The sequence below is a fragment of the Macaca thibetana genome, chromosome 2 (assembly GCF_024542745.1).
Source record: "Macaca thibetana thibetana isolate TM-01 chromosome 2, ASM2454274v1, whole genome shotgun sequence".
Taxonomy (NCBI): domain Eukaryota; kingdom Metazoa; phylum Chordata; class Mammalia; order Primates; family Cercopithecidae; genus Macaca; species Macaca thibetana.
This window is the reverse complement of record NC_065579.1, coordinates 63,886,391-63,911,884: the sequence shown is the minus strand read 5'-3', so window position 1 is coordinate 63,911,884 and position 25,494 is coordinate 63,886,391. Positions and strand designations below refer to the sequence as shown.

At 34.7% G+C, this 25,494-nt stretch overlaps 1 protein-coding gene across 7 annotated transcripts in view; it reads right to left on the bottom strand.

Annotated features, from left to right (window-relative positions):
• Positions 1 to 9,010: 9,010 nt before the first annotated feature.
• The window catches only part of NMD3 (NMD3 ribosome export adaptor), a 162,166-nt gene continuing 145,682 nt past the window's right edge, over positions 9,011 to 25,494 (bottom strand). For 6 of the 7 annotated variants that reach the window (XM_050779916.1, XM_050779918.1, XM_050779915.1 and 3 more), the window contains 9 exons: positions 25,317 to 25,395; positions 24,703 to 24,799; positions 22,408 to 22,525; positions 20,626 to 20,771; positions 16,832 to 16,944; positions 15,955 to 16,027; positions 13,698 to 13,804; positions 12,949 to 13,019; positions 10,978 to 12,490 (listed from right to left, as the gene is read on the bottom strand). In XM_050779916.1, coding sequence (XP_050635873.1) covers positions 12,360 to 12,490; positions 12,949 to 13,019; positions 13,698 to 13,804; positions 15,955 to 16,027; positions 16,832 to 16,944; positions 20,626 to 20,771; positions 22,408 to 22,525; positions 24,703 to 24,799; positions 25,317 to 25,395 — 935 coding nt within the window. In that variant the 3' untranslated portion in view covers positions 10,978 to 12,359. Of the gene's footprint in view, positions 10,491 to 10,977; positions 12,491 to 12,948; positions 13,020 to 13,697; positions 13,805 to 15,954; positions 16,028 to 16,831; positions 16,945 to 20,625; positions 20,772 to 22,407; positions 22,526 to 24,702; positions 24,800 to 25,316; positions 25,396 to 25,494 lie in introns of those variants that run through there. The other variant, XM_050779921.1, reaches the window with a different exon arrangement.

The window sequence follows — 25,494 nt, the reverse complement described above, 5'->3', positions numbered from 1 at the left end:
AATGTTACAATGCTCTGTATCAACCACAAATCATCAGGGGCATACAAGTTTATTGCTCCTGTGTCTGGGGTGAGTTGGGGTTTGCTAGCAGCTCTGCTGATTTTAGCTGTGCTTGCTCACATGTCTGAGGGTTAGCTGGCTTCAGCTACGGCAACCTGTGTTTGTTCTCCCTCGCTTCCTCCAACAGATTTAACTAGACATGTTCTCACAGCAATGGCAGAGGCCCGAGAGGAAACATGCAATCTCTCTGAGGCTCAGGCTCAGAACTTGCTCCTCATTCTAATCTCCAAAGGTCAGAACAAAAGTAAAAGGGCACTACAAAGTGACATCAGTAAAAACAATCTAACAATGCACTTTAAAGAACTAGAAAAGCAAGACCAAACCAAACCAAAAATTAGTAGAAGAAAAGAAATAATAAAGATCAGAGCAGAAATAAATGAAATTGAAATAAAATACAAAAGATCAACAAAAGGTTGGTTTTTCTGAAAAGATAAACAAAATTTTAACCAGACTAAGAAAAAAAAAAAAAGACCCAAATAAATAAAATCAGAGGTGAAAAAGGAGACATTATGACTAATACTGTATAAACTAGAAGGATCATTAGAGACTACAATGAGCAAGTATGTGCCAATAAATGGGAAAACCTAGAAGAAATGAATACATTCCTAGACACACAAAACCTAGCAAGATTGAACCATGAAGAAATCCAAAATCTGAACAGACAAATTAAAAAATAACAGGATCAAAGCCAAAAAATCTTCCAGCAAAAAAAGCCTGGAACCTGATGGCTTCACTGCTGAATTCTAGCAAACATTTAAGGAAGAACTAATACCAATTCCACTCAACTAAAAAATAAAGCAGGAGGGAATACTTCCAAACTGACCCTATGAGGCCATTATTACTCTGATGCCAAACCCAGACACACACACACACACACACACACACACACACACACACAAAAACTATAGGCCAGTATCACTGATAAGTATTGATGTAAAAATCCTCAACAAAATACTAGCAAACAAAATTCAACAACATATTAAAAAGATCATTCACCGTGACCAAGTGAAATTTATCCCAGGGCTGCAAAAATAGTTCAACATATGCAAATCAATCAACGTGATACACCATGTTAACAGAATGAAGGACAAAAACAAATGATTATTTCAATTGATGCTAAAACAAGCATTTAATAAAACTCAACATCTGTTCAGGATAAAAACCCTAAAAAAATTGAGTATAGAAAGAACACACCTCAACATAATAAAAGCCATATATGATAGACTCACCACTAGTATCATGCCAAATGGGAAAAAACTGAAAGCTTTTCCTCTAGGATCTGAAACACAACAAGGATGCTCACTCTCACTACTGTTATTCATCATAGTACTGGAAGTCCTAGCTGGAGCAATCAGGCAAGAGAAAGAAATAAAGGGCATCCAAACCGGAAAGAAAGAAGTCAAATTATCCTTGTTTGCCAATGATATATTTTAATTGGAAAAACCTAAAGACCACCAAAAATCTATTAGAACTAACAAACAAATTCACTAAAGTTGTAAGACACAAAATCAACATACAAAAATCAGTAGCATTTCTAGAAGCCAACAATAAACAATCTGAAAAGGAAATCAATAAAGTAATTTCATTTACAATAGCTACAAATAAAATTAAATACCTAGGAATTAAACAAAGTGAAAGATCTCTACAATTAAAACTATAAAAAGTTGATGTAGTTTGTAAATTGAAGAGGACACAAAAAAATAGAAAGATATCCCATGTTCATTAATGAAAAGAAACAATATTGTTAAAATATCTATACTACCCAAAGCAATTCACAGATTCAATGCAATCCCTATCAAAGTATCAATGACATTCTTCACAGAAATGGAAAAAAAAAATCCTGAAATTTACATTAAACCACAAAAGATCCAGAATAGCCAAAGCTATCTGAAGCAAAAAGAAGAAAATTGGAGGAATCACATTACCTGACTTCAAATTATACTACAGAGCTAGAGTAACTAAAACAGCATGGTACTGGCATAAAAACAGACACAGACCAATAAAACAGAAGAGAGCCCAGAAACAAATCCATACATCTGCCATGAGCTCATTTTTAACAAAGGTGCCAAGCACATACACTGGGGAAAGGACAGTCTCTTCAATAAATGGTGCTGGGAAAACTGGATTATCAACATGCAGAAGAATGAAATTAGACCCATCTCCTACTACATACAAAAAAAAAAAAAAAAAGAAGACTTAAATCTAAGACCTCAAACTATGAAACTAATAAGAGAAAACATGGGAGAATCTCTCCAAGACATTGGCCTGAGCAAAGATTTCTTGAGTAATACCCCACAAGTACAGGGAACCAAAACAAAAATGGACAAATAAGATAACATTAAATTAAAAAGCTTCTGCACAGCAGAGAAAACAACCAACAAAGTGAAGACAAAACTCACAGAATGGGAGAACATATTTGCAAACTATCCATCTGGAATTAATAACCGGAATACATAAGGAGCTCAAACAACTCTATAGGAAAAAATCTAATAATCCAATCAAAATATGGGCAAAACATTTGAACAGACGTTTCTCAATATACATTTCATATACAAATGGCAAGCAGGTTAAAAGGTACCCCACATCACTGATTATCAGAGAAATGCAAATCAAAACTACAATCAGATATTACCTCGCTCCAGTAAAAATAGCTTTTTTTTCCAAAAGACAGGCAATAACAAATGCTGGCAAGGATGTGGAGAAAAGGGAACCCTCATACACTGTTGTTGGGAATGTAAATTAGTACAACCACTATGGTTCCTCAAAAAATTAAAAACAGAGCTACCATTTGATCCCATAATCCCACCTCTAGGTATATACCCAAAAGAAAGGAAATCAGTATATCAAAGGGATATCTGCATTCTCATGTTTACTGCAGCACTATTTACAATAGCCAAGATTTAGAAACAACCTAAGTGTCCATCAACAGATGAATGGATAAAGAAAATGTGGCACTTACACACAATGGAGTACTATTCAGCCATAAAAAAGGATGAGATCCTTCATTTGCAACAACATGGAGGAAGCTGGAGATCACTATGTTAAGTGAAATAAGCTAGGCACAGAAAGACAAACTTCACATGTTCTCACTTATTTGTGGGAGCTAAAAACTAAAACAATTGAACTCAGAGAGAGAATGATGGTTACCAAAGGTTGGGAAGGGTAATGGGGAAGAGGGGATGGTTTAAATGGGTTAAAAAAAAAAAAAAGAATAAGAAGTAGTATTTGATAGCACAACAGGGTGGTATAGTCAATAATTTAATTGCACATTTTAAAACAACCAAGATACTTTAAGTGAAACAAGAAAAAAAATCAAGAGTATAATTGGATTGTTTGTAACACAAAGGATAAATGCTTGATGTGATGGATAACCCACTTACTCCCATTTGATTTTTATACATTGTATGTCCATATCAAAATATCTCATATACTCCATAAATATATATATCAATTATATACATAAAGAATTAAAAATTAAAAACAAAAACAAAGTGACATCAGGGTCAGCAGGTCTGTTGTCTGTTTTTTAAAATAACACTTTATTAGGACACAGCCACTCTCATTTACACATTGTCTATGGCCCTTTCATGCCACAACAGGAGAGCTGAGTAGTTGTGATAGAGACCATATAACGTCCAAAGCCTTAAATATTTATTTGATCCTACTATAAGTTACAGGATAAAAGACTTAGATACAGGGAAGAGTGATGAATTGGGGATATTCTGTGATCTACTAGTGTGATATTGTTTTATTAAATATATTTACAAAGAATTGTCAATGGCTTTGAAAGGGCTTATGATTTTATAACAATAAAGAAGGCACAAAAACTATATATACAGTATGATCTCACCACTAATCATCTGTAAGTTATATTACATATAAATAATTCACATAAATTATTTTCATATATATTTTTATTATATTATTTTTTATTAATTTTTTTTGACAGAGTCTCACTCTTCTGCCCAGGCTGGAGTGAAGTGGTGCAATCTCAGCTCACTGCAACCTCCGCCCGCCAGGTTCAACCAATTCTCCTGCCTCAGCCTCCCAAGTACCTGGGATTACAGGCGCCCTCCACCACACCTGGCTAATTTTTGTACTTTTAGTAGAGATGGGGTTTTGCTATGTTGGCCAGACTGGTCTCAAACTCCTGACCTCAGGTGATCCACCCCCCTCTCGAAGTGCTAGGATTACAGGCAAGAGCCACTGCACTCAGCCCATATATATATATATATATTAAAGGCAAGCCACAGACTGGGAGAAAACAGTTGTAAAATACATATTAACAAAGGACTATTATCCAAAATACACATCTTAAAACAACAAGAAAACAACCCAATTTAAAAATGGGCAAAAATCTGAACCCACACATCACCAAGATATACAGGTGGCAAATAAGCATATGAAAAGATATTTATCATCATTTGTCATTGGGGAACTGCAAATGAAAACAGCAATGAGATACTACTGCACACCTATTTGAATGGCTAAAATCTAAAAACAACTGACACTACCAAATGCTGACAAGGATGCAGAGCAACAGGAACTCTCATTCACTGAAGGTGGTAATGCAAAAGGATCCAGCCACTTTGGAAGACAGTTTGGTGGTGTCTTCCAAAGCTAAACAATCTTACTATAAGATCCAGCAATCATGATTCTAGGTGTTTATCCAATTGATTTTAAAACCTAAGTTCACAGAAAACCCTGACCATAAATGTTTATAGCAACTTTATTCATAATCACCAACAGCTGGAAGTACTCAAGATGTCTTTCAATAGATAAATGGATAAGCAAACTATGGTACATCCATACTATAAAATATAATTCAGCAAATAAAAAGAAATGAGCTAAGAAGCCACAAAATACATACAACATTAAAAATGGATTACTAAGTTAAAGAAGCCAGTACGGAAAGCTACATGTTATATGATTTCAATTATACAACATTCTGAAAAAGGCAAAACTACAGAGACAGAAAAATGATTAGTGGTTGCTAAGAGTTTAGGGTTTAGGATGAATAGGAGAAACACAGATGATTTTTAGGGCAGTAAAATTCTATCTAATACTGTAATGCAGATACAAGGCATTACCCATCTGTCAAAACTGTAGAAATCTACAACACAAAAAGTAAATTAAAAAAAAATCATTTAGGAGGTCAGGTGATCCCAGGAAGAAATGTAGACTATGATAAGACTAACTCTTTTACAAGTATATGAAACAACGGCACTAAAGGGAATGGGGAGAAGGTGCTGACCGAAATAACTCTGGAAATGAGAACAGTCTGTAAGACTAAGGGCGAAAGGGAACTGCACATAAAACATTTGCTGTAGTTAATAAAGTTATTTTTTACAGGATGTAGGTTAATAATTCTCGTACTACTATACTTGTATACTGGAATTTAATAAGTAAATGGATGGCAGATGGTGGAAATCACTGTTGGAATGGCAGTTCACAGATAAACAAGGTCAAGTAGCTAGACTGACCCATGCAGTAATTAATTATAATTGGAGACATCAGTATAAATGGATGGCAGATGGTGGAAATCAGGTTTTACACTGTTGGAATGAGAGTTCACGGATAAACAAGGACAGGTAGCTAGACTGACCCATGTAGTAATTAATTATAATTGGAGACATCAGTATGACTTCATGTGTACTTTAATGGAGATACATTTGATACATATAGAAATATTTATAAATATATATAAATACATAGGTTAGTAAAACAGCATTTTTTTTACTCTGTCAGCTGAGAGGAACTAAATGAAACAACCTCTCAGTAGCAGCAAGCATACCTAGCACCTAGATGTTGGTTTCCATAACCATTCTCCAATAAATAAAACCAGAGTTCCTTAAAAACAATGACGAATTCTAGGGCAATAAATACACAAGATGAGTCTGTAACACCTTATAGTACCAGAATGTAAGGAAATGCTCAAACACACACACATCATAACACAATGATGGGGGTATGTCAAAGGACCATACACCCAAAGGAGACAACTGAAAGAGCTCCCAATGGCCAAAGCTAGAACAATTCGAACAAAATAATTAAAATAGTATCAGATTATAACACCAAGTATAAAATAAATATTCATGACTCCATATGGCTAAACATGACTGAAATAATTAGTAAATTACAAAGAGACAAATCTCCCATCCAGGAGAATTCCAAATAATTTACATAGATATCCCATGCTTAAGGAGGGGCAGTATAACTCACGCCTCTGGGCTGTGCACAGTGACTTCCTTCCAAAGTGTACACAGTAAGGAAAGGGGGAAAAAAAGAGTAACTTTACAGTGGAGAAACCTGACAAACTCTACCTCAGTCAGGTGATCAAGGTGAACATTAACAGTGAGAAATCATGTTGATAGTAAATACCACTGAAATTATGTCATGAAAATGGCACTTTGCCTTTGCAGTTTTTCTCCCAATAACCTATAACCCCAGTCTTATCATGAGAAAAACATCAAATTCCAATAGCAGAACATCCTATAAAATATCTGAGCAGTATTCCTCAAAACGGTTAAGATCATCAAAAACAAAGGAAATCTGAGAAACTGCCACTACAAAAAGGAGCATAAGGAAACATGACAACTAAACGTAATGTGACACCCTGGATGGGGTCCTGGAAAAGAAAATCAGATAATAACTAAGGAATTCTAAATATATGGACTTTAGTTAGTAATAATGTATCAATATTGGCTCATTAATTATAACGAGCATATAATAATGTTTTATATCATACTGATATAAAATGTTAATAGGGAAAACTGGGTATGGAGTATATGGGGATTCCCTGTAGGGTTTTCTTAATTTTTCTGTTAAATGTAAAACTAAATAGAAAATAATGCCTATTAAAAAAAGAAAAATATCAAAATGTTAACAGTGAATCCCTGTGGTAGGATTATGTGTAATTTCTACATTTGTCTTTATGGTTCTCTATACCACATGAATTTTCCAGAACAAACTCTATGACTCTATGCTGCTCTAAAAGTGTATGCATACAAAATGCAACAAGTAACAAGTCATTTCTCAACTTGTTTAAATACTAAACACTGAAACTGTTTAAAAATTTTAGAAGCAGAAACTATTGAATTACAATTTGTTGCACACTGACTATGCTAAGAATTTTAGCAATCCCTTTTAACAAACTGAAGAAACAGGTGTTCAGAAAGTTTAAGTCATGTAGCTAATAAGTGACAGGTAAGCTGATTCCAAAACATTTTCATCATACAGCTCCCAAGAATTGTCTAGCACTTAATAAACTAGTTCTAGTACATACTTTAACTTAGAGTACTTCACAACAACAATGCTGTGAAGCAGGTGATAAAGACCATATTTATGTGAAACTGTGTCAGAAGGAAAATGTCTGACAGGCACCACTGCAGTGCTGACTCCAACAAAAACAAAATAAAATTGCCATCACATAAAACAATACAAGCAACATTGCTACAGAAACGTAGTGGCTGCCCAACCTATTCCAAATAACCTTTAATTACTATAGATCTTGCTTTGTCACCCTGAATCATGTCTTTTCCCTAGACAATAACGCAGTTTTCAAAATGTACCAAGTCAATCAACTAAAGTTCAATTTTCTTATCACATTATTTTGAAGTACAGAAAGATACCTAGACTGATTTCTTGCTGTCATCAAGGCTCACTACCCCACTGATCAAGTTATTTCAACATGTGACAGAACTGATAAGCTGAGAATGCGTAACACTGACATCGGTGTTTTTTTATGAAGCCATTTCATGATTCCTTAAATCACAGATGACTCAATTCAAACTGCCCTATTTTTAAGTACATTCGTTCCTCATGATGCAAAATAAGCTAAGAGTAATGTGGGGCCTGAACAAGAAAAATTCAAATCCTGCCCAAAAAGTTATATCAGCATATGAACAAGATCAAATACAGAGAAGCACCTGTCAAAAGGACGTAAGCCCCAGCTTGAAGGGGTACCCACTGGCCAATTCTGGAACAATATGAACATCAAAATAAAAAACAAGAAAACCACCAAACTGCTATGGACTGGATGTCTCTTATGAAGAGATAAGAAATACTAGAGAGTTCTCGCTCTGCATGTGAGAGGATGGCAAGAAGACAGCCACGTATGTGCAAACCAGGAAGAGGGCTCTCACCAGAATCTGACCATGCTAGCTAGCACCCTGATCTCAGACTTCCTAGCCTCCAGAACTGTGAAAAGGTTTGCTTTCTTATTCAGCTACCTAGTCTATGGTATTCTGTTATAGCAACCCCAACTATAACACAACTCAGTTCTTAAAAATAGATGAAAGATTTGAACAGCCATTTTACTGACGAAAAGCTATACATAACAAGCACATGAAAAGATGTTCAGTATTATTAGCCATTAGGGAAACACAAATTAAAAATCACAAAAAGACACCACCATCCACCTATTAAACTGACAATATCAAAAGATGACAAGGATGCAGAGTAAGTGAAACTCTCACACACTGCTGGTGGGAAAGCACAATGGCACAAGCCACTTTTGAAAACAGTTTGACAGGTTTTTGCAAAGTTAAATATAGGATGCAACAATTCCTCTCCTGATTATTTACCCAAGTAAAATAAAAACCTGTATAGAAACGTTCATAGCAGCTTTACTACTAATCAGCAAATACTAGAAACTCAAACATACCTCAACATAGGAATGAATAAACTGTGATATTGATAATGCAATATTACTCAGAAACAAAAAGGAACGGACTTTGATTTACACAACACCTTAGATGAATCTCAAGTGCACCATACTGAGTGAAAGAAATCAGACTTAAAAGGCTACATACTGTATGATTTCATTTATATGTTTTGGAAAAAGCAAACTATGAAGTTAGAAAACAGATCAGAAATTGCCAGGGGTTAAGGATGTGAGGATTTGAAAACAACAACAATAACAACAAAAAAAACCAAGAAATTTTTTGGAGGTGGATGTGACAGAACTATTCTATAATTGAACTGTAGTAATTACATGATCTATGTGTTAAAAGCCATGATCTGTACATCAAAGAGAAATTCCACTGTACACTGAAAATACATTTTAAAAAAATCAAGTAAAAATAACTATTGCAAAGGGCAAGATCCCATTGTATTAAAGTAAAAATTCAAGAGTCCACAATGACATGAAAAACAACTGAATAAGCAAATATATGAAAAAAGAGATAGCTCTTCCTTACAACAGAAAACCAACAAATAACCAAGTTTGGGAACTTCTGAACCAATCAACAGCACACGCTTCCTGATACTATGCATTGAGAATTTGGCATCACTCCTGGCATAGTCCTGCCAAAAGGACATAACCTAAAATTAATCATAAGAAAACATCAGACAAACCCAAATTGAGGTCACTCTACAAAACAACTGGCTTGGCCTCTTCAAAAATGTCAATTACATAAAACATTACACTCAGAACTGGTCCAGATTAAAGACTGAAGAGATATGAGAACCTAATACAACACGGAATCTTAGATTTACTATTTTTATGAAGGACTTTATTGAGATTACTGACAACATCTCAATATGGCCTATCAGTTAGATAACAGTTTGGTGTCAATGTTAATTTTCTGATAGTGATCACTGCACTGTGATTCCAGAATTCCTTGTTTTTTGGATGGGGGAAATATTTAGAGGATAAAGCAGCATCATGTCTGCATTTTACTCTTAAATGGTTGAGGAAAAAATAATTAGTGAGAAGGGGAAAGCAAGCAAATGAGGTAGATTGTTTACATTTGGCAAATCTGGATAAACGGTATCCGGGAATGCTTGCAACCTTTTTGTAAGTCTGAAATTATGGATAAAAATATTTTTAAAAATAAACATTCCTTAGGCTGGAAATAACATACCCAGTTATGTAAGGGCTGACTCAATGTGAGCACATTTACTAAAATTAAAGGATCTAGGGGAAACTCTGGTACTAAGTACTGACCAGGGAGGCATTTCCTGGCACACGGCCCAGAGCTTCTGGGTTCTACTAAGGCAAATAATTAGCTTGATGCTGTTAAACATCTCAGTTACACAAGCAACTCTACCCCTGATCTTTTCTTGCTCATCAGTGACTTTTTTTATTGGGGGAGTTGGGGGACAGAGTCTCACTCTGTCGCCCAGGCTAGAGTGCAGTGGCGAGATCTCAACTCACTGCAACCTCCGCCTCCTGGGTTCAAGCGATTCTCCTGCCTCAGTGTCCCGAGTAGCTGGGACTACATGTGTGCACCACCACGCCCGGCTAATTTTTGCATTTTTAGTAGAGATAGGTTTCACTACGTTGGAAAGGCTGGTCTTGAACTCCTGGCCTCAAGTGATCCGCCCTCCTCAGCCTCCCAAAGTGCTGGGATCACAGGCATGAGCCACCGCACCTGGCCCCTCAGTGACTTTTGACTCTAAATCAGCAGCTTCAAGTGCAGATTTGGCTACAAAAAAATAATGACCATACTGACTTGTAAATTTATAAATTGGTTATAAATTTATAAATTGTATTTATAAATTGGTTATAAATCATGTTCTTGTGCATTTGATTAATACCAGCCTTCCCAAGCCATAACAACTGTGGAACATGATTAAGAATACTGGGTGACCCACAAGCCTCTTGAGTATGGGAACCTTACTACAGTATAGTAGATTTATCAAGGTTATTTAGCTTTGTGCAAGCTCTTGGATGAGTTTTTCTCTTAGCTACATTCGTTTGCCTGTCATAGTCTTTCAACCGAAAAATTTCAATACTTAGTAGAGCATCAAAATGAGTAAGACTAAATAAGACTCAATAACGTTACTGGGAAACTATATTTTTCAGTGGGAAGATTATAAAAGTACTCAAATAACATTAACAATTCTACTCTGGAAAATTGCATGCTTTCTCATGTAAATATGACAACGATGCAACCATTTCAAACACATGAAAAAGGGCAAGGATGGCTTTATTTTCATGCTTTAAAATATCTTGACATGGAAGATGTAAACACAGACCACCAATAAGAACTTGCTTTGGTCAATCTTACCTTTCAAGAACTAGGACAAGCCTTTCCTACTACGCCACCACCAAAGACAGCATATGGCTTTTAGATCCACAATTTTAACAAAATATGCAGACAGAAAAGAAGCCACTATAGAAAATTTAGGCCTTTATTCATAATTTCAAAACTGGAAAGTCCAGTATTAAAAAAAAGAAAAATGTTTCACATAGTGGCACTTGCTCAATCTCTTTATTTAATGGCACACACAGAATAAATGAATTAGCTCTTAGTTGTGGCATACTTAGTAAGTCTGATCTTACTTATAGAAATAGGATCTTAATAATTCATCCTCAGAATACTTTAAAACCTAAGCCAGTTTGTCTTTCAAGGATGTGGAAAGCATTCCTCATTCAAATCTGATTAATAATGGTTTTATAAAGTATGTACCTCATGTTTATTAGTCATTATCTTCATGCTGGATTCTAATATTCTTTTTGATGGTGATGTGTTCAATGACAGAAATTTATAGAGAGAAAATTCCTTCTCAATTTATAAACAAAAATTTTAAAAGCAGCATTTTTGATGTGGTAGGAATATATTTATATGAGAAAAGCAGCTACTACCCTAAACTGGCTAAAATAACAAAAGAACAAATTGTTATTTAACCTTTAAATAATGAGTCTCTATTTGCTATAAATCTACAGACATTTTAAATGTATTTCTTCCTACTGCAATAAAAATTAAGGTAACTCTCTAACAGCTTTTGAAGAGTTAACTTCGTAAGGAAATAAAAAAGATTGACTTGCCTCCTGAATGTCCAGTGATAAACTGAACCCTAATTTTCCTATCTTAAGAACATAAAAATGATGTAAAGTGGATCAAAGTATGTACCAAGTTAATATTAAAAATGCTTCTTCATATGGTCTTTTACTAAAGTAATCAATGTAAAAATAATGTAAAAATGTGTTTTTGCTTGAATATTTAGTGAATGTTCAAGGAATCACAATTTTTGAGCTTTTACATCCAGAGTACTATACTATGTGAAAATACTACAGTGCCTCATATAAAAAAGCACAGTGATAAAATTCCACATGTAAAATAGCCTAAATATCAATAATAATTACATTCTCCATAATCTTTTATTATCTAAAACTTCAAAGCCATGCATCTTTTTCAGTGGTTTGAGTGAGCACTCAAAACAATCATGTTTATTCAGGTTTAAAACTAAATTTCTCCTCTTGAAATCTGGAGGCATAGAGAGTAGACACTTAAGGTAATTTTGTCCAACTTCTTAAGCCCATGTATGTGGAAACAGTCTACAACATCTCATTATGTCATCATTGATGCACCTTCTTCACCAGTGGCATCTTGGGAAATGTGAAGGTCTTCGAGCATCTCAGCCAGACTAATTCGAGGTGCTCCTTCATCATCTGTGTCACTTTCCACAGGGATGGTTGAATCTAAAAAAAAATACAAAGAGAATAAAATAAATACAAAGTATTTATATGTATACAAAGTATTAAATAAGTATATTTGAAAATATACAAATATCTACCTTTACCATTATTATGTAACTATATTGTATCAGAAGCTCTTGTCTCTTACAGCAGTCATTCAAATTATAATCACTGAACAAATGAACTGAATAACTGTATGAATATACTTCCACCACTATAGGAGTGAGCAACTTAAGCGATCAGGCTAGAACGCAAATAATATTAACTGTAATATACAAAACAGTATTTTATAAAGTTTTATTTATTGTTTTGCAAGTTTCTTTCTGTGGAAGTCTGACTAGAGTAGTTGAAAAACAATTAAAGACATTTATGAGAATCAAAGCTTAAGATACCAAAATATTCACACTAGGAACTATACTTATATACAGAACAAATGACTTAAACACTCCTAGAACACCAACCTCTGTAAATGTTGACATTTTTTCTAATTGCCTCATCTTCTTCAAGATCTTCAAGAAAATCTTGGTATTGCCTTTAAATAAACATTTAAATATTTCATCAGCAAAAATATACAGTTATATTTTCTTCATTTTAAGGACTATGTAGACATACTGCTGTTTCCCACTCACATTTCATGATACAATTTTATATAAACTCATTTTTTTTAGACATTGGCATCTTCATCAGTAAAGCCACTTTTTGAATCATTCAACACACTGTTTTAGAACATTGTCTTCATTTCTGCTTAAATTATTTGAGAAATAACACACTTGGCATCAATGAGCTGTTTCCTTTTTATCTCAAGCTAGAAGTACTCATCTGCTATTTGTGATATTCATAATGTAATTATTTGTTATAAAGTCATGTGCCACATACTCTATGATGTTCACACAACAAAATCACCTAATGATGCATTTCTCAGAAGGTATGCCCACTGTTAAGCAAAATACGACTATATTTTAACTTTTCAAATGAATTGTTTATATTAACACTACAATTATTAGGTCATAAACCAGGAGATAATTACTAAATCTGTGTTAAATGTCTTTACATCATCTTATACTGATTCCATTAATACCTTGATAAGAATCCAAGATTATAATAGAGTGCAAGGATCAATTATGTGATGCCTATTTCTTTACAACATAAAAAGTATTTATCATAAAGATTTCCTTTGAGACAACATAAGAGATTTAAAGAAAAGTGAGACCTTTCATCATCTGTATCCATGTTTTCTCTCTCTCTTGCAAGCTCTTTCAATTTCCAGTTTCTACGACGCTGACGTTTGGTCCGGTCATAGCTCTTCTTGATTAATACCTGCAAGATAAATACTTGTAAAGTTATAAAGAATGGGAACTATACAGTGAGGCCACAAAATTCAGTAAAGCTAAAAAATGACCAAACTAATGACAGTGGTTACACCTCAGGAGAAAGGGGAAGGGATGTTGAGGCAGTGTCAATAGAAAAATTTTAAAATTTTTCTCCATGTATTTTAACTTTTTATGAGAATGGATTCAAGCATTATTTGTATAATTGTTAAAATTTACTAAAGTTTTTCAGTGACTGAATACTATTTTTCTTAATAACAAAAACTGCAGTTTTCTTTTAACTCAAACTTCAGCTTTCAGCTACCATTCATATAAATCATTCTGAATATCACAAGTAGATACTTTTTCTTTCTCTTATTCTCACCAATAAGCATTTACAGAACTATATATAACTTTCACAACGTATCTTAGAATGCTTATAGAATGAAAATAATTTTACAAAACACAAAATCTTGTAAGATTGCCATGATCTCCTCTTATGACCTTGTTAGAAATACCTATTTAGACTTACACTCCAACCATGCTGTTATTCCTAATTTATCAACTAATAAAAGCACAACTGGGCAGGTGGTCGGAGTCCTTGATTTGTCATGGTTCTTTTTTTTTTTTTTTGCTCACTGCTAAAGATATCAATGTTTATTCTAAAAGATTAAGCAAGTATAGAAGACAGGGTCTTTCACACTAATTTCATTCACTGTTTCTCATGATCCTTAACCTCATCATGTTAGAACAGATTGTTCAGAATTAATAGTCTTTTTCGAAGACTTGATACTGTGAAGATTATTTTTCACTGACATTTTATTCAGCTTTGAATAACAGCCTTAACTCTAAATGCCTTCTTAACTGAACAATATATGTGAAACGAAGTGAGCCTAATAAAAATGAACCTGAATAAATGCTAAATGTCACCATTTTTAGCTGCAAATTTATTTATTTATTTATCTTTTGGAGATGGAGTCTCGCTCTGTCGCCCAGGCTGGAGTGCAGTGGCATGATCTTGGCTCACTGCAACCTCTACCTCCCAAGTTCAAGCAGTTCTCCTGTCTCAGCCTCCTAAGTAGCTGGGACTACAGGTGCATGCTACCATGCCCAGCTAATTTTTTATATTTTAAAAGATGGGGTTTTACTGTGTTGTCCAGGCTGGTCTCCAACTCCTGAGCTCAAGCAATCTGCCCACCTCAGCCTCCCAGAGTGCTAGGATTACAGGCGTGAGCCACCGCACCCGGCTAAATTTATTTTTGCTCTACAGATAATATCAGGTATTTTGAGAGAGAATGCAAATGTGATTAGAAGAGGAACAAAAAATCACAATAAATCTTGGATTTACCCCACCAAGAAAAATTATTTAAAATGAAACCAGGCATGATAGATGACGCCTGTAATTCCACCTACTTGAGAGGCTGAGGTCAGAGGATCACTTGAAGCCAGGAGTTCCAGACCAGCCTGAGCAACACAACAAGATCCCGTCTCTACAAAATATTTTTTAAACATTAGCTGGGAGTGGTGGCATGTGCCTGTAGTTTCAGCTACTCAGGAGGCTGAGGTGGGAGGATTACTTGAGCTCAGAAGTTTGAGCTGCAGTGAGTGACGATCATGACTGCATGCAAGCCTGGGCAATAAAGCAAGACTCCCGTTTCTTTCTTTCTTTCTTTTTTTTTTTTTTGAGACAGAGTTCTGTTCTTGTTGCCCAGGCTGGAGTGCAATGGCACAATCTCAGCTTACTGCAACCTCTGCCTCTGCCTCCCAGGTTCAGGTGATTCTCCTGCCTTAGCCTCCCAAGTAGCTGGGATTACCAGCATGCACCACCATGCCCAGCTAATTTTTTTGTATTTTTAATAGAGGCAGGGTTTCTCCATGTTGGTCAGGCTGGTCTCGAACTCCCGACCTCAGGTGATCCACCTGCCTAGGCCTCCCAAAGTGCTGGGATTACAGCCTTGAGCCACCACACCCAGCCTCCCGTTTCTTTAAGAAAAAAAAAAAAAAGACTTTTGCTATTATACCTTATCTGCAGTTTCAGAAATCTCTAAATTGATTTGTTATTTTCAAAAGTGTGAATGAACTCCTACCTACCTCGTACCCCTAAGAGTTACATTCATCCTCTTTAACACAGGAAAAAAGGGAAAAAATCTAAAGCCTTACCACATCTGGAACTCTATCTGAGTTCATTTTGTTGACATGCTCATCATTTAAGTTACAATTGGCCAAATCAAACCTGAAATGTAAACAATGAAAAACTTAGTGACCATTTACCCTTTGTGTGTAACTTTTTATTTTATGGATATCACCTAAAACTTCCTAAAAATCAAACATTTAATACGCTTCCCACTTTAAAAGTTCTGTCATTTATTACACAATGAACATGCTTCTGTAGATGCTGGTAAAGATAATAAGGAACTCCAAGTTTCATTTATAATCAATTATTGTCCACCTTGCCATACATCTGTAAAAGCAAAACAGACTTACATATCAGTCCAACTTTAGAACTCAATTAGATGCTTCCTTCTAGTTTATTTTAAACAAAACAGAAAAAAACTTCATTCTCTAGTAAAAGAAACTGAAATCCTAAAAGCAAAAGTAATATTTGAGGATTTAATCAGACACTCACTGATAAGCTCTGATTCAGAAAGAACTGATGTATACCTTTACACAAGCCTTTGTATAAATAGTTGCCATATCTTAAAAGTGAGTTACCTGATCAGTAGCAAATGCACAATAAAAAACAACCCAATCTGCAAAAGCAGCTCTAAATATGGATATAACCACATAACTTCAAAGTTCAATTAACAAAATATTAGAACAAATTACTCTTTAAGATTATAACCAAAATGGAGTAACTATGGGCTTCTGTCCAACCCGCAGTTTAATTTAGTTATCAACAATAAAATGAGTTATAAGGTTCCTAAGAACCCTTCGATCTTTTTAGAGTAAGCAATGTTAGTATTTTAGGTAGTTTTGCTGGTTCCCAAAGGAAATTTGCAATCCCACTTGGCAGTTTAAAATATGAAATAATACAAACCCTAACACCAGGTCTCCGGGATTTAGAAGATGTCCCAAATGAGTACGACAAAAATACTGTTTATCTGTATTCATTTCAGATGTCTTCTGTACCCAGACTTCCCCGAGGGCATGCTTAAGAGGAAAGAAAATGTACTCTTCAATAATCTAAACGTAACTCTAAAAGCATCTCAGAGAAAAGTTAAATACAATATTGATTTTTGGTTTTCTAATTTTTAAAGACAGAATTTTTTTTTTATTTTTCTGATACGTGAAACACTGTCAAAATTAACAAATTACTGAATCATGAGTACAGAGACTCACAAGCAATTCATAAAAATAAATCATTGACTTTTTCTAAGATTTTATTCAAGACTTTCATGATTAACAATTTCCCTAAAAAAATATATATGTAGAATTTTGAAAAGAAATGTTTTCACAGGAAGATGGGCCAATATAGGCAGAGTGAAAAAATAAGTGAAAAGGTAGGAGAATCTTAAAGCAAGAAAGTATTCCAAGCAAACTCTTTCTTGACACAAGGGTTCAGACAAGACAGCCTAGAAATCCTAGTAGTAAACCACTAGAGAAGCCAAATCTTTATCGAATTAGTTTTTAAAGTATCTACTAGTGTAGAGTACAATCATTCATATATATATATATACATATTGCAGAAACAACATCCCGATTTTTAAACTAGAAAACTATTAATTACCTTTCCAACATGCCAACATCTTTAACAACAAAGACAGACCAACTAAAGTGAGATCAAGAGCAAAATACTAACAGTTATAAATAAAATTAAGGAATCTCAAACTAAAGTTATGAAAAGAATCAGTATTTCTTATTGCAGTTGGTCAAAGAAAAAGAAATAAAAAAAAAAAAGAAGAAATAGAGTGGAAAGAGAAACTGAAATAAAAGACAAGTCTCAAACTTAAGAACTGCAAAAGAAAAGTCAAATAATAGGGAAACTAAATTTTATTTAACAGGATTTACTTTCTAAATATTAGACTACTTCTACTTGTAAGAAATTTATTAACCTCTTCTAGCTGTCTTTTAAAAACCAAGAAAATATAACATCTGGTTTTCTGTCTGCCTGAGGGGAAGTGGTACTCTACATTTATTATAAATGAAAAGTTTGCCCTTAAGTATATTACCTTAATTTTTAAATAAAATGTAGAAAGTCATCTGTCTTCCATTTCCATTGATTTTTCCCAAATTATCACAAGTTATTTTTGTCTCAAGAAGCATTATTAGCGCGCGCGCGCACACACACACACGCTTATCCTGGGAGTCTCTAGATACTATTTCACACTAAAAGAAGCCAGACTTTCATCTTTGAAGAAACATTTGATTTCAGATATGGGTTAGAAACCATACATGTGATTTTGGAACACCTGAATGCTGTGTTGTACCAGAAATCAAGGATGCTTTCAAAGACTAGGAAAGTTATGTCAAAACAACAATAGGAACCATTCTGAGGGGGCTCCCATTGAAAAAATTTGGGGCAATATGAGGATTTTTAAAAAAAGAAAGTCCAGGCACTCATGTTCATGCCTATAAGGGAGGCAGGAGGATTGTTTGAAACTAGCCTGAAAAAACAGTGAGACTGACTCTACAAAAAATTAAAAAATAGAAATTAGACAGGTATGACAGCATGCTGAGGTGTGAGGTGATAGGATCACTGGAGCACACAAGCTCAAGGTCCCAATGACCTATGATCATACCATTGAACTCCAGCTCTGAGAGAAAGAGTGAGACCTTGTGTCTTTAAAAAAAAAAAAAAAAAGGAAAAGACGAAGGGAGAGGAGGGGAGAAGAAGAAAACAAAAGAAAATACAGTAAATATATAATACTTATACTTCATGAGATCATAATGATAGTCACAGAGACACCACCTGTATGTGTAAGCTAATTTTCACCACTGGAAATGACTCCTAGATCAACTCTTTACTCTAAAAATATTTACTAAAAGAATTAATAATTTATGCATAGGCCAGAGGAGGTGGCTCATGCCTGTAATCCCAACACTTTGGGAGGCCAAGGAAGGAGGATTGCTTGAGCTCAGGAGTTTGAGACCAGCCTGAGTAACATGGAGACCCCATCTCTACAAAGAAATAAAAAAATTAGCTAATTTTTTATTACCTGGGCATGGTGGCACATACTTGTGGTCTCAGCTACTTACAAGGCTGAGGCAGGAGAATCACTTGAGCCCATGAGTTTGAAGCTACATCGAGTTATGAAGCCACACTGCACTCCAGCCCAAACAACATGGCAAGATCATAATTAATTAAAAGAATGCATGCAAATGAGCATTTCAGGAATGCTACATAGCCCCTAGTTAATAATGAAAAGCTCTTTTTTAAGAATGACAGCTAATAAATGTAGAATACAAATAGAAAATGCACGATTCTGTAACCCTAAATAAAATAATTAATTTACGGGCAAGAATTATCAACAGATGCTAAAGCCAGAAAAAAAAAAAAAAAAGAGATAACAGGAACTCAATACTTGCATATTATTATAGTATTAAGCCACAGATTGCTTGCTGGTCAAAAGGAAAAAAAATCCTAACATTACAATGGAGGAATCTATCGCTATGTTAACAAGTGAAACAGTCAGACATTACTTATCTCTTTTACATGCATCACCTCTGAACTGTTCTGGCAAGAAAAATTTAACCTAAACTTAACCAAACCTTTAGATCAACTTTCCAGTTTAGAGGAAACACAAGGAATTAAGAAGCAAGTTAAATGGCATCATGAGGAAACAAGATAGATTTAGAAGGTGGAGTATTCTACAAGATAAATGCACTAGTTGTCTAAGGAAGTTGGTATCATAACCAATAAAAGAAAAAAGAAGGCGGAGCTGAGATCCGGCCACTGCACTCCAGCCTGGGCAGCAGAGCGAGACTCTGCCTCAAAAAAAAAAAAAAAAAAAAAAAGACTAAAAAGGTATAATATTCCCATTTAATATGTGATCTCCAATTGAATATCTGTTTGAACAAGGCATAAAAGACACTTTCGGGACAAATGAGGAAATCTGAATATAATAATCCCCCCTTATCCACAGTTTACCTTTCAAAGGTTTCATCTGCCCATAGTTAATCACTATCCAAAAATAGGTTGGTAGAGTAGAATTAGACAACTTTGAGAAAGAGACTACATTCACACAACTTTTATTACAGTATATTGTTATAATTGGTCTATTTTATTATTATCGTTGATCTCTTACTGTGCCTAATTTATACATTAAACTTTATCATAGGTATGTTTGTATAGGAAAAAACAATATACATAGAGTTTGGTACTACTGTGGTTTCAAAAACCCACTGGGGGTCTTGGAATGATAGTATCCCCTTGGATAAGAGCAGAATACTGTGTAGACTACATGTTTTATAGGTATGGTAACAATATTTTCATTATGTAGAAAAATATTCCTGTGTGTGAGAGATGCACACTTAAGTATTTAGTATTTGGTGATGACTTTTTAAAAGTCAAGATAACCACTACAAAAATAGAGGTCCTCCTCTATAAAAATAAAGCAAAGAAAAGCCTCTTTTTTATATAATGGAGTAAACATTTAAAAGATTTTCCTACACAAAAGAGAATAAATTAACATTCTAAGTCTAATAATTTCCACAAAGGCCACACATTAAAAAGACAAAAAAAAAAAAAAAAAAAAAAGAACTTTTGTCCTAATGTGGTGCTAAGTTTGGATTCCATACTGTGGAATCACCAACAAATTTTTATTTTAAAGAGGGACTGAAACAATAATAACTGAGGAAAAAAAATTCACTGGCAGGTAGGATGTAGCTTACTTTTTTTGATATCATTCCAGCACCTGCAGCACGTTTTATATCTCGGACTGTGCTGCATTCCATCACAATAAACTCCTCTAGCTGTTTGGGATGACATAAACTATTAAAAGGGTGACTCCAGAAAGTGCTCCCATCAATATCTGCAACTAAAAATAAGGATAGAACACAAAAACATAAGAAAAACTATATATTTCAGAGTCATCAAATGTATTAACTAAGAAGAAACTGGTAGATGCCAACTGGGAAGTGGCAGGTCAACAGAACTAGTGTCAACTCACTCCTTAGGGTCATCAATTACTCCTATAAACCAACCACAAACTTCTCAAAGCACAAGAAAAATATATCAGATGTCAAACATATCTTAAATAGTTACTATAACCAGAATGCCACAGGGCTAAGTGCCTTTTAAATAAGATCAGATCCAATCAGTGGTATAGTTGTTTCATGTGCTGGCACTTTATTTTAGAAACATATCTGTCATCTTAGCTGCTTAGTTTACGGGAAATAAAGCCTAGTTCTACCAGATAGGTAAAGAATGTCCAGGCCGGGCGCGGTGGCTCAAGCCTGTAATCCCAGCACTTTGGGAGGCTGAGACGGGCGGATCACAAGGTCAGGAGATCGAGACCATCCTGGCTAACATGGTGAAACCCCGTCTCTACTAAAAATACAAAAAACTAGCCGGGCGAGGTGGCGGGCGCCTGTAGTCCCAGCTACTCCGGAGGCTGAGGCAGGAGAATGGCGTGAACCCGGGAGGCGGAGCTTGCAGTGAGCTGAGACCCGGCCACTGCACTCCAGCCTGGGCGACAGAGCGAGACTCCGTCTCAAAAACAAATAAAAAAAAAAAAAAAAAAAAAAAAAAAAAAAAAAAAAAAAGAATGTCCATCTCAATATTGCAAACAGATCTTTAACTTAGGAATCCTAACTGATAAAGATAATGAATGACTTTCCAGAAAAATATCAAAATAAACTCACTTTTTGCATAAAGGAAACTTATATTACAGAAAATACATGAAAAAGATCAAGTAGAAGATACATCCAAATACTAAGATACCTACTAAAATGTGGTCTTAAAAAATAATTTACTCTATAGAGAATGTTAAAAAATGATCTACAGTAATAACAAAATCATCTAAAATTCATATTCAAATTAAATGTTCCAATGGGCCACAAAAAGCCAAATGTTCCAAAATTTAAAATAACTGCTAGACACCAAATTTTGGCAATGGACTTAATAGTCCCAAAAATTAAATGAGGTAAGTAAATCAATTTCAGGCTGGAGGTGGTGGCTCACACTTGTAATCCCAGCACCTTGGGAGGCCAAGGCGGGGAGATTACAAGGTCAGGATTCGAGACCAGCCTGGCCAACACAGTGTCTACTAAAAATACAATAATTAGCTGGGCGTGGTGGTGGACGCCTGTAATCCCAGCTACTTGGGAAGCTGCAGCAGGAGAATAGCTTGAACCTGGGAGGCAGAGGTTGCAGTGAGCCAAGATTGCGCCACTGCACACTCAAAAAACAAAAAAAGTCAATTTCAGTAAAAATCAATGGAATAAACCAGTAAATATGTAAAAGTTAACAGAATTGTTTCTTTAAATAAAAAATACAAGAGTAACTAATCAAAGTCTTGTATTTCCACAGTGTTTTGTATTAAACAATAGCACAAATTTTAACTAACGTTTCAAAACAATATTAGCAAGAATGCCTGAAAAATTAACAACACGAATTATTACTGTTCATCATACAGAACAAAATTGTCAAGGCAAATCATTTCCAGAATTTACCTTGTAGGGTGTTTGGATCAATGAGGTGAATGGCACTGGTTACTCGAATACACACACAAATCTGGTTCATATTTCCTAGGCTTTGTGCCAGTTTTGGAGACAGACAGACAACATTATCCTAGGCATAAGAACTAACATTTAGAATGAGGCATATCCTAAATAACAGTTCAATAAACACCCAATCCAATTGCACTTGATCAACCAAAACGTTATTTTCAATTTACCAATCAACAAAGACACTAAAGAATCAGACCTTAATTATGATAGGCATTTTGTCTTAATAAAAATGCTTTAAAAAAAATCCTGGCTGAGCACGGTGGCTCGCTCCTATAATTCCAGCAATCTGGGAAGACAAGATGGGAGAATCCCTTGAGGCCAGGAGTTCAAGTCCAACCTGGACAATATGGACACCCTGTTTTCACATATATATATATTTTAATTAGTCAAACATGGTGGTGCATGCCTGTGGGCCTAGCTACTTGGGAGGCTGAGGTGGAATGACAGCCTGGGCCCAGGAGGGCGAGGCTTCAGTGAGCTGAGGTGGTGCCACTGCACTCTAGCCTAGGTGACAACAAAACTGTGTCAAAAAAAAAAAAAAAAGAAAGAAATCCAGGGCCTATTCGCCAAGCTATTATTATTTCCATTTTACTGCAGTGTAAATGCCTCATCACTCTACATGTTAATACAGCGTACATTCTAAACAGAGTACTATAAACATCAGGAGGAGAGTGATTCTATAAATCCACCTGTGACTTCTTTCAATCTCCATTAAAAATAAACTTCAAAGGAACATATTTCTCTTACATGGCTACATGTGCCAATATACAATCAAAGATTTAAGCCCAAAAAAGTCACGTATTCATTTATATTGGGAGACATGAAGCAGCAACATATGTTTTTAAACTGAATTAAAATACAAAAAAGATCTGAGTTATATTTTAAGGTGTATCTATTCACAATCATAACAGCTATTAGTCCAGTCCTTGTTTTTTAATACATGAGTTTCCAAAGATAAACAAATATACTTTTTTACATAGTGTAAGACATATGTTAATTTTTACATGTGTAAAACTCAGTTACACAAGGCCTAAATATGCCCTCACACCTAAATTCATATTGCTCAAGCTTTGTATCAGGGAAACATTCACTGTTTTAAACCAGAGGTTGGCAAAATGCCACCCTCAGGACAAATCTGACCCAACATCTGTTTTTGTAAATAAAGTTTTACCGGAACACAGCCCTGACATTCCTTTACATATTACCCATGCTACTTTTATACAACAATAGCAAAGCTGAGTAGCTGCGAAAGAGATTATACGGCCTAAAAGTTAAAAAAATTTACCATCTGGCTCTTTACAAAGAAAGTTTGCTGACCCTATTTTAAGCTATCATTTCATACCTAGTACATACTATAAAACAGCAATAGCAGCTTTAAAGCTTTAGAGACACAGACCTGGGTGCAAATCCTAGCTTCATCATTTTGTGATCATGTAACTTTGGGCAAATTGTCTAACCTCTTCAAACTTCAATTTCCTCGTCTTCAAAATGATATGGCTTACCTCAGTTATTATGAGATGAGAATGAGGTGAAAGACACTAAAGTATCTACATTAACTTTATGCAGAATGGTCATAATAAATAATGGCAGTTATTATTAGTGGTTTAATACTGACATATAAATTCTTACATGGCAAAGACCTATAGTTATACAATCCTCAGTACACAGCCTTCTATATAATAGATGCTCAACAACTATTTATTGAATTGTAATTCGTATATTTTTTGAAGCAGAGTTTTAGTACAATAAAATGAAATAATCTACATTTTAAATGTTTTATTCAGCTTATGTTTTAAAATCATAAAAATGATTTTATGATCTCATTTTCACATTATCGCAATATTCTTTAATTTCTTGCCAAAATTTAGTTTGTGTATGTTCCACAAAGTGGCTCACTAATAATGATTTTAATGTCATTTCTTTTATTCAATTTCACTGAGCTATCACATAGGCTCACAGGATCACAAATTTTAAACAATATGGACTTTTATCAACTGTAACCAGGTCTTTTCATTTTAATACACCAAAATAAAAGGCATGTCAATTCATAATTATAAGCATGATTTTTTTAAAAACATGTATCTTTTAACAAGGCTGAATATGTTAGAAATCACTTAAGGAACTTATTCTAAATTTTTAACCAACCCTAGACGAAAACCAGGAGCTACAAATTACATATACACCAATTAATTACTTGTACTCTTTTACAGATATGGATTAAATGAAAAAAAAAAATACCTTGCATACTGGAACAATTTCCACAGAAAAAGTGCTTTTGTAATTGTATGTGTTACTATGGATATCTTGAGAGATCAGTCTTTGTGATGCTTTGTATCTATTAAGAAAAAAGTTAGTAATATAAAGACAAAGGTCATTAACTTGTATAGACTCAGGAATATCAATTTTCATTAAATCAAACCATCATTGTCCAAAGTCTAAAATGGCTTCCTGACGCCTCCTCTGGTAAAACCTAGTGTCCTCCACTTGCATTTCAAAACCTTCACCATTCTGACTAAGCCCTACCTTTTCTACCAAACCTCTAGAACACGCTGTTGGCTCAGACCAATCTACTTTCTATATAGTATTGAAAGTCACACTAATGCCCACTGCAAGTCTGTTCACACTAACAGTACCTTTCAATATAAACTCCAGCTATGAAAATTTCCCGATCTTTGGAGCACAAGTCCTACCTCCTCTATGAGTGTGTGGTTAACCCAATATATGCTTCCTGATTGTGTAAGTATCATCTCTACTACAATTTTAAAGAGAAGTTGTCTGAGCCTGAAGAATATATGTGATCCACATCCATTCCCGGGTCCTTAGACTTAGTCACAATCAGGTCCCGAACATACCTACAGGGAACTGTACACTGAAGAAATTCGACCATCTTCTGAGCATGTTGTTTTGAGGAATAATAAAAATCCAGACCATCTTAAAAAAAAAAAAAGCCATATGAAAATAATTATGCAAAATAGAATTCTCCTCTACTAACATGACTATATTATACATTATATCTGTTTTAAACAAAAT